This window comes from Protomyctophum parallelum, assembly GCF_964188405.1.
Source record: "Protomyctophum parallelum genome assembly, chromosome: 3".
In the NCBI taxonomy this organism is placed as follows: domain Eukaryota; kingdom Metazoa; phylum Chordata; class Actinopteri; order Myctophiformes; family Myctophidae; genus Protomyctophum; species Protomyctophum parallelum.
In genome coordinates, this window is record NC_139698.1 from 680,334 (window position 1) to 691,208 (window position 10,875).

The following is a 10,875-nucleotide window of genomic DNA, read 5'->3' on the forward strand; positions in this document are numbered from 1 at the left end:
AAAAAGGAAAACAAAAGGACAGATGTATTATATATATATATATATATATATGTATATAATGACGTCACTTATTGTAATTAAATAACTTATTGTAATGCACGTCACTTAACCCATTCTGACCGGGCACCCATTTTGGTGTTAGCATCATGTTATGCTTTAGCTATTGAAAAATAGCAGATCTACAAGCTCATATCGCGCCACCGAGTGGCGCGATACGAGCTTGTAGGTCTGCTATTTTTGAAAAAAATCGAAGAACGACTGACATTTTTTAGAATGTGATCTCAGGTCAGAATGGGTTAATCAGACCAGTGTGTGTCCAGTGGAAAACCTCGTATGAATCTGATCTCAGGTCAGAATGGGTTAAGACACCTGATTCAAGTGTCTCTTTAAAAGTACAGTGTGTTTTAATGGGCATACATTAATTTACACATACACGCTTATTATTATAATGAATTACCGGATTTGCATGTTTAACCTCAACGAAACAAAACAAAACAAAAAACCTTAAAATGAAGAGCTTCTAAAAGAGCCGTCCTCATGTTAGCACCATGTCGATAAAATAACTACAGTTTTTCTACAAAGAAATGTCGAAGGTGAACCAACGTAAAACAAATTATAAAAATAAACACACATTAAGGTTGAAACAGGTCCTGGCGATCTGATTGGCTCCAGAGTTTAAACAAGCTCCTCCTCCTCACTGGAAACGACGTGATTATTTAGACGTGTCCAAAAAACACAAAAGAAACATTAATCAGAAAAATAAAATAAATCTCTTAAATAATAAGAAAACAAATCAACAGGAACTGAAGCCTATAGCGTTGATTGGTTGGTGATAAAACGGATAAGGCTGTGACACGTCAAGGTGTCATATAAATACCAACAGGAGAACGTCAGCTATGCTAACGCTGCACCGCTAGCGCTAGGCTAACGCTGCTCTGCTAACGCTAGGCTAACGCTGCTCAACTAGCGCTACGCTGCACACACGCACTTCTCTATTGGTTATAGGCTGTCGCGCGAAAAGTAAAGCAGGAAAGACATGTATTGATAGTTAGTCTGTTAGCCCGAACAGGGCAGGGCCCTTACCCCAACCCCGTACAGGGCCCTTCCCCCAACAGGGCAGGGCAGTTCCCCTCCCCCCCCACAACAGGGCAGGGCAGGGCAGTTCCCAGCTCCTCTCCCGTCTCCTAGTGGCTTAAATCCCGCGGCCGGCGAGCGGTCCAGTGGAAACACCTTAATGTAAGGCTTAATAATAACCATAACTCCCTCTGGTCAGTTTTAACGGTCTCAGTTGAGGAAGCGGCGACAGCGCCGCGCTCCACAGTTGCAGTTGAGCTTGTTGCTGGCGTCCTCGATGGGGAACTTGTAGTCGTAGGTGAGCTCCTCTCCGCGGTAGATCTTCCTCAGGGCGAAGATGACGATGTGTTTCTGCCCCTCCACGTTGATGACGCGCGAGTAGCAGTTGGGCTCGCACGAGTGGTTGATGAAGCGCGCCGCGTTGCCGTGCATGGTGGCGTCCACCACGTCGAAGTCATCGATGCGGAACATGTAGCAGCCGATGCCCTGGGGACACATTAATACATGTTATAACATGTTTATAACACATTAAAACATGTTTATAACATGTTAACACATTATAACATGTTTATAACACATTAAACATGTTTATAACACATTAAACATGTTTATAACACATAAAAACATGTTTATAACATGTTAATAACACATTAATACATGTTTATAACACATTAATACATGTTTATAACATGTTAATAACACATTAATACATGTTTATAACACCACGTCGAAGTCATCGATGCGGAACATGTAGCAGCCGATGCCCTGGGGACACATTAATACATGTTTATAACACATTAAAACATGTTTATAACACATTAATACATGTTTATAACACATTAAAACATGTTTATAACATGTTTATAACACATTAAAACATGTTTATAACACATTAATACATGTTTATAACACATTAAAACATGTTTATAACACATTAATACATGTTTATAACACATTAAAACATGTTTATAACACATTAATACATGTTTATAACACATTAATACATGTTTATAACACATTAAAACATGTTTATAACACATTAAAACATGTTTATAACACATTAAAACATGTTTATAACACATTAAAACATGTTTATAACACATTCAAACATGTTTATAACACATTAAAACATGTTTATAACAGCCACAGGTCTGCTCTGTTCTGAGCGGTGAGCGCTCTTCTCTACTTGTGAAGAAAGCAGGACAGATCGTTGTCAAATAAATCCCGCCGTTATTTATTCCCCGACCCGACATTAAAATATGGAACAACGTGCGTCCCGTATCAGTTCATTACGGGGCTCGTCATTGATGCAAATTCTAAACATATGGATGCAGCTGCAGAAGTTGTGTTGCTTAAAGGAATGCATAGTTGCGTTCTCCTCAACTGCTGCGCAGCAACAACAGAAATATTAAAATAATGAAATGAATAGGAAAAGAATCGTTCGACACGTCGATTGGCCAAATATGAGTCGTTTGGCATCCCTAATTAAAACATGTTTATAACATGTTAATAACACATAACATGTTTATAACCAATGTTCCCTCTAATTCTTTTCCGGTCTGAGCAAACACTCAAACCTCCTGAGCAGACATCAGCAACTACTGAGCAAACATACGTCACCTTGACACCAACTATCCAAACGTTACATAATGCGAAGTGAGCGCCCCTCACTTCACACAGGTGTGATTTTTTTTCTTTTTTCCAAATGGATTTTGGTATACGAGTGAATCAATGAATAGTTACATAAGGTTACGCAAGTTACAACATTTTTATTTTATATCAAGGTGGTAGGCTAGCATTTTTAGAAATATTCAGTTATCAGTGGTTCTCAACCTTTTCAGGCTGTGACCCCCCAAAGTAATCATATTTGAACTGGGGACCCCCCCACCCAGACAAGCAACAGAATGGTTCCACAGATAAATATTGTGAAAATAGCCAATCTACAAGCTCGTTGTGAACTTGTAGATCGGCTATTTTCACCAGTTTGACCAGTTTTTATAGCATGGTTTGCTGATTACTTTTGATGCAGTAATGGTATTTTTTCTTTTAGAGCCTTTGAGGTATTATAAAAGTCTTAAAAGTCCTTAAATTGTCACTTCACTGTCATCTGGGGTCCTCCCCCCACCCCCAAATCATGTGGAGACCCACAGGTTGAGAACGACTGGTATATGGATAGCCTACTAATTGTGCATTACTTGGGGGGCATGAGAAACCGTAAAAACTTTATTGGGACACACACACACACACACTAAGACCGAGTTTGTTGGTGTGTCAACTCCTATAGTTTCTCAGATTGTCGAACGTCAACAGCCCCTACTACGCCAGCTAGCAGAGGGATTGATTGAAGAAAGCTGTATTAACAGATTGGATAATAATTACAGAGAGAGGTTCCATATGGGACTAGACCGCTAGAGATTAATGTTAACTTCCACATGTTGTTTCATTCACAAGTACACTGGACTGCGGAGGCTTGTTGTGCTGTAGTGATAACAACGTTAGCTAACCAGCTAATGCGAAGCTAACGTTATTCCCCCTCTCCTTGTTGCGCACAGCCGCACTTCCATCCGTTCGCCTTTTAAATCTAAATGTCCCATCAACGCACGGGTCCAAGGCGCAACGCGATCTTATCTGGTTCTTGGGGTTTCACACACTGACTGCACTGCAGTGCTGCCTGCTCCTTACGTCTCCACCTAAGGCCGCGCAGACGGCGCACTGGGCGCAGTATATACAGGAGGAGAGGAGAGCAAAGAGTCAAAAAAGGAGGGGAGGAGACCTGTCTGTCGCCTCGCCTCAGTGTGTGTGTGTAATCTAAATAAACTGTGAAGTAAATAGAAATAAAGTGTGGGCAAATGTCGACTCGGGATAGGTATTATTACTGTAATGTAGATGATACTCGGGGGGAACACCTTTTTCTTTTAAAGAAAACTTTTTTTTACACCAGCGTCGGTGTCTGTGCGCGACAGATTTCAGTTGTGCGCGGGAGCATTTGGCCATGTGCGCGCGCGCGCACGGGCGCACGTTAGGGGGAACATTGTTTATAACATCATGTCAAAGTCATCGATGCGGAACATGTAGCAGCCGATGCCCTGGGGACACATTAATACATGTTATAACATGTTTATAACACATTAAAACATGTTAATAACACATAACATGTCTATAACACCATGTAAGAGTCATCGATATGGAACATGTAGCAGCCAATGCCCTGGGGACACATTATTAACAGTTATAACATGTTTATAACACCATGTCAAGGACACAGAACATGGTGTTATAACATGTTTTGTTACATGTTTATATCATGTTGATAACACATTAAAACATGGTTATAACATGTTTATAACAGTCTCTCACCTTCCCGTCGTAGTATTTCTCTCTCTTGTCGGTGAGGACAGAGCGGATGACGTTTCCTGCGTATTCGATCACCATCTCCCCAGCCTCGATGTTCCGCTTACAGAACAGACCTCTACCGTGAATGGCAGACCTGAAACAACACCATACAGTATGTATATTACACCTATACACACCGTTAGGATATTGTGCTCTGGGGCAGCAGAGGGTCTCACATATACATACATCAGTCATATCATTCCACCTCATGCACACATGGTTTGTTTATTTGTTTTATTAATAATAATAATAATAAAACTTTATTTGTATAGCACCTTTCATGACATCAAATGCAGCTCAAAGTGCTTTACAGAACAATGGAGAATAAAATAAAAGCAAAGCATAAAAGAAAAGCAAGGCAACGACATTAAAAAACAAGCAGTAATGCAATACAGTGAGGACATGAATAACAAGAAATATAAGATCACTTAAAGGCAATGTTGTAGAAGTGGGTCTTGAGCTGAGCTTTAAAAATGTCTACAGAGGCTGCCTGACGAAGGTACAGAGGGAGCTTGTTCCATGCCGACGGCCCGTAGAAGCAAAAAGCTGCTTCCCCGTATTTTTTAGTTGCCATTTTTTTAGGCAAAGCGAGCAGGCCAGCAGTGGAAGATCTTAGGGGGCGGGTTTTTTTTTTTTTATTGTGTTGGCACCGCCTCTACGTCACAACATTGGAGGCCGGCCACTGCAAGCACGACGTCATAAAATAGACGTCATAACAACGTGACGAGAGACGGAGGAAAGGTTTGGACAGCATGGCGGTTAGGGAGTGAGGCAACTGTTAGGAGGACGCGACTCAGTGTTACCGACCCGCACATACGAAGGCCACCGACCAGCCGCACTGGACTAGAAGATAAGCACCACGGATGGATAGCGCTGTCCTACGTAGGCTTATAGTTTAAAGTGGGTTGAGAGGATAGTGGAGCTTCGCGTAGTGGGAAAGTTTACTGACGGTCACCTGTTGCCATCCTGTGTCGGCGCTGTGCAAAGACTAATACATAAAAAGAGAAAATACCCTACGGGGGACCAAAAAAAGAAGAAAACAAACTAAAGATATAAAAAGAATACCTACGCGGGTTGTTATCCCCGCACCTGAACGACTACCGATCCAGCACCGCTCTTCGGCTGTGGGCCAACGACAGAGCTGGCCGTAGCCAGCAGGTGAGTGGACCGGGGGTGTTGTTGATACGGGGGCCGGTGCCGTTTTTGATTTAGTTTGACATATGCACGCGCACACGCACACGTCCATCCACGTCTTTTAGGTCAGGGTAGCTCCTATATTGTTGTTAAGTAGTGATTTAGTTTGACATATGCACGCGCACACGCACACGTCCATCCACGTCTTTTAGGTCAGGGCAGCTCCTATATTGTTGTTAAGTAGCGAGCCATGGGAGCAACCTGTGACAACAGTATAATACACCTATACACACAGTATATTACAGAACAGACCTGAAAAACACAATAAATATTAACAAACTATCCTTACACCTGGGAAAAACTGAATCCATTCTCTTCGGATCAAATAGTAATCTCAGCAAGGCAGATGGCTTCTTGGTTAGAGTGGGTGACAATGTTATCACACGGAAAGATCAAATTACCTACCTAGGTTCCATCCTGGAGGCCAATCTTTCCGGTGATAAAATGGCCACCAACGTAATAAAAAAAGTCAATCAAAGAACAAGATTTCTTTACAGGATCTCCTCACTGGTCAACAAAAACACCTTGAAGACCTTAACAGGAGCCCTCGTACAAGGTTTCTTTGACTATGCATGCACCTCCTGGTACCACAGCACCTCAAAGGCCCTTAAAACAAGGCTCCAGACCTCCCAAAACAAACTGGTCAGGCTCCTACTTGTCCTCACCCCCCGAACCCACCTCACCCCTGCCCACTTTGACAGGCTGGGATGGCTTAGGGTCGACGACAGAGTACAGCATCTTGCAATGGGTCTGGTCCACAAGATTCGATACACCACCAAGATACCCATGTACCTGTCTAAATACTTCCTTAATGTAAACGAAGTCCACACCCACAACACCAGAGGGAGTGCAACAAACCATGTACAACCCAGATTCGGCACAAACAAGGGACTAAATTATTTTCGCTCCTATGCCACCAAAATGTAGAACGCCCTACCAACAGTCATTAGGACATGTGAATCCCTTGACTCCTTCAAAACCGCTCTCAAAGGGCACCTACGGACGGCTGCAATTCGAAACTGACCCCCGTAAAATCTAAATCTAAATCTACCTTTTTTCACTGACTAAAACTAAATAAAAACTAAATAAAATGATGACTAAAACTAAGACTAAATATACTGACAATTTCGTCAACAAATAAAAACTAGACTAAAATGTTAGTAAGGGACTAGTGGACAAGAGATCCAGTTTTATGCTGGGTTGCATGCTGAAAATAGCAGATATACAATCTCACAACGCGTCGCGCTGCGACGCGTTGTGAGATTGTATATCTGCTGTAGTGTAAAAGTGTAAAATATGTCATTACAACGACATCAAGGCCTGTCAAAACACATTTTAGTCGACTAAATCAACTGTAGATTTAGTCGACTAAAATCTTATGACATTTAGTCGACTAAAACTAGACTAACACTAAAACATTCCAGGTGACTAAAATGTGACTAAAACTAAATGAAGTTTCAGTCCAAAGACTATATGACTAAACTAAAATAGAGATTTGCTGCCAAAAACAACACAGCAGTGAGGTTCACACCTCCCTCCCGGCTGCAGACAGGCATTGTTCAAAGCTAACGGGTCATTTTGCATTCCAACTACTTCCACATGTAGGCAAACTTACATTACGAATGTACTCACAGCCAGTGTTGTTTTCGTCGACTAAAACTAAGACGAAAAATGTTCGTCGACAACCTTTTTTCACTGACGAAAACTAAATGGAACTTAATGAAAAATTAATTAAACTAAGTCATTTTACACTTGGTTGCATGCTGAAAATAGCTGATCTACAAGCTCACAACGTGTCGCAACGCGACGCGTTGTGAGCTTGTAGATCGGCTATTTTCAGCAAGTGTAAAAACACTCATTAAGACGGCATCAAGGCCCGCCAAAATACATTTTAGTCGACTAAATCAACTGTAGATTTAGTCGACTAAAATCTTATGACATTTAGTCGACTAAAACTAGACTAACACTAAGACTTTCCAGGTGACTAAAATGTGACTAAATGAAGTTTCAGTCCAAAGACTATGACTAAACTAAAATAGAAATTTGCTGCCAAAAACAACACAGCAGTGAGGTTCACACCTCCCTCCCGGCTGCAGACAGGCATTGTTCAAAGCTAACGGGTCATTTTGCATTCCAACTACTTCCACATGTAGGCAAACTTACATTACGAATGTACTCGCAGCATCAACATGTAGACTGAATGTTGTTTTAGACGTTATATTTGTTATATGCGGTTTGCAGAAATAACAATGTCTGGTGGTGATGATAAAAAAAAAAATATATATATATATATATATCCTGATGGTTCGGAACTTCGGAGGGCACGCTAAAACCGGCATTATAGCCTGCTGCTGTGGATTAACCCATTCTGACCTGAGATCAGATTCATACGAGGTTTCCACTGGACACACACTGGTCTGATTAACCCATTCTGACCTGAGATCAGATTCATACGAGGTTTCCACTGGACACACACTGGTCTGATTAACCCATTCTGACCTGAGATCAGATTCATATGAGGTTTCCACTGGACACACACTGGTCTGATTAACCCATTCTGACCTGAGATCAGATTCATACGAGGTTTCCACTGGACACACACTAGTCTGATGAACCCATTCTGACCTGAGATCAGATTCATACGAGGTTTCCACTGGACACACACTAGTCTGATGAACTTAACCCATTCTGACCTGAGATCAGATTCTAAAAATGTCAGTCGATCGTAGATTTTTCAAAAATAGCAGACCTACAAGCTCATAGCGCGCCACTCGGTGGCGCGCTATGAGCTTGTAGATCTGCTATTTTTCAATAGCTAAAGCATAACATGATGCTAACACCAAAATGGGTTCCCGTTCAGAATGGGATAAATATCGCCAGCTCTTTGTCAGTCAAAAGAGTTCTGTCCGTCCTTCTTTGTCTGTAAACTTTTCTGCAAGCGACCAGACCCGTGGAACTGACTTCCACGCACGCATGGCTTTTCTTTTTCTCTCTCTCTCTCAGGGAGCCATGTAAATGTTCATGAATTCAAGTAACTGACGGTGAGGTAGGCGGAAGTGCATTTTAGATAACGCTGTAGCACTATTTGTGGCGGTGATGCGTCACATGACTTGATCTATCCTATGGTGTATAATATATAAACCGTGCTGCGCTATAAACCTTCTGAAATCATTACAACGCGATAAGACCTCCCGAACGTCTAAATGTTTTTGAGCAATATGTGCCTGGCTCTGGCTGTTATACAATAACGTGTGGTAGCCTATTTTATTGGCTCAATACGGACAGTGTTTGCTGCGCAAGGGTATTCAATATAGCGCTCACACTGAAATGAAGGGTATTCAATACAGCGCTCACACTGAAATGAAGGGTATTCAATATAGCGCTCACACTGAAATGAAGGGTATTCAATATAGCGCTCACACTGAAATGAAGGGTATTCAATACAGCGCTCACACTGAAATGAAGGGTATTCAATACAGCGCTCACACTGAAATGAAGGGTATTCAATATAGCGCTCACACTGAAATGAAGGGTATTCAATACAGCACTCACACTGAAATGAAGGGTATTCAATATAGCGCTCACACTGAAATGAAGGGTATTCAATACAGCACTCACACTGAAATGAAGGGTATTCAATACAGCGCTCACACTGAAATGAAGGGTATTCAATACAGCACTCACACTGAAATGAAGGGTATTCAATATAGCACTCACACTGAAATGAAGGGTATTCAATACAGCACTCACACTGAAATGAAGGGTATTCAATATAGCGCTCACACTGAAATGAAGGGTATTCAATACAGCACTCACACTGAAATGAAGGGTATTCAATACAGCGCTCACACTGAAATGAAGGGTATTCAATACAGCACTCACACTGAAATGAAGGGTATTCAATATAGCACTCACACTGAAATGAAGGGTATTCAATACAGCACTCACACTGAAATGAAGGGTATTCAATATAGCGCTCACACTGAAATGAAGGGTATTCAATACAGCACTCACACTGAAATGAAGGGTATTCAATACAGCACTCACACTGAAATGAAGGGTATTCAATATAGCGCTCACACTGAAATGAAGGGTATTCAATATAGCGCTCACACTGAAATGAAGGGTATTCAATACAGCACTCACACTGAAATGAAGGGTATTCAATATAGCGCTCACACTGAAATGAAGGGTATTCAATACAGCGCTCACACTGAAATGAAGGGTATTCAATATAGCGCTCACACTGAAATGAAGGGTATTCAATACAGCACTCACACTGAAATGAAGGGTATTCAATACAGCGCTCACACTGAAATGAAGGGTATTCAATACAGCACTCACACTGAAATGAAGGGTATTCAATACAGCACTCACACTGAAATGAAGGGTATTCAATATAGCGCTCACACTGAAATGAAGGGTATTCAATACAGCACTCACACTGAAATGAAGGGTATTCAATATAGCGCTCACACTGAAATGAAGGGTATTCAATACAGCGCTCACACTGAAATGAAGGGTATTCAATATAGCACTCACACTGAAATGAAGGGTATTCAATACAGCGCTCAAACTGAAATGAAGGGTATTCAATACAGCACTCACACTGAAATGAAGGGTATTCAATATAGCGCTCACACTGAAATGAAGGGTATTCAATATAGCGCTCACACTGAAATGAAGGGTATTCAATACAGCGCTCAAACTGAAATGAAGGGTATTCAATACAGCGCTCACACTGAAATGAAAAAAATAACTTGAGTCGACCTGTAGACATAGGGGGCGGGTATGTAAGGCTAATATGCTGGGTATTTTTTTAAATATATATAATATGTATGCGCAGCATTATATAGAAGGCTATTGTTTTTTTCAGGGGCCAGGGGGAGGCAGTTTAGTGACCAGGATTACTGCATGTTTTTTGTGAGGGTACCTACACCCTAGGGGACACGGGGAGAACATGCAAACTCCACACAGAAAGGCCCTTTCGCCAACCCCGCCTTCGGGTATGGGCACTGATGACGCGGAGGAGGGAACACGCCGCCAGCACCCACAGCGTCCCCGAGCGGGAATCGAACCCAGGACCTTCTAGCTGTGAGGCGACAGCACTACCAACTGTGCCACCGTGCCCCCGATAGTATAGAAGGCTATTGTGTGTGTGTTGTCGCTGCCCCCTGGTGATCGCTGATCGGGTAGGCTATACACTATACAGCA

General features: G+C 41.9%; 1 protein-coding gene across 1 annotated transcript in view; it reads right to left on the bottom strand.

Annotated features, from left to right (window-relative positions):
- Positions 1 to 366: 366 nt before the first annotated feature.
- LOC310856044 (uncharacterized protein) overlaps positions 367 to 10,875 on the bottom strand; it is a 129,060-nt gene continuing 118,551 nt past the window's right edge. Inside the window, exons 43-46 of the mRNA XM_083761262.1 lie at positions 8,983 to 10,431; positions 5,423 to 5,444; positions 4,432 to 4,561; positions 367 to 1,560 (exon numbers count right to left, since the gene is read on the bottom strand). Coding sequence (XP_083617388.1) covers positions 1,285 to 1,560; positions 4,432 to 4,561; positions 5,423 to 5,444; positions 8,983 to 10,431 — 1,877 coding nt within the window. The 3' untranslated portion in view covers positions 367 to 1,284. The remainder of the gene's footprint in view (positions 1,561 to 4,431; positions 4,562 to 5,422; positions 5,445 to 8,982; positions 10,432 to 10,875) is intronic.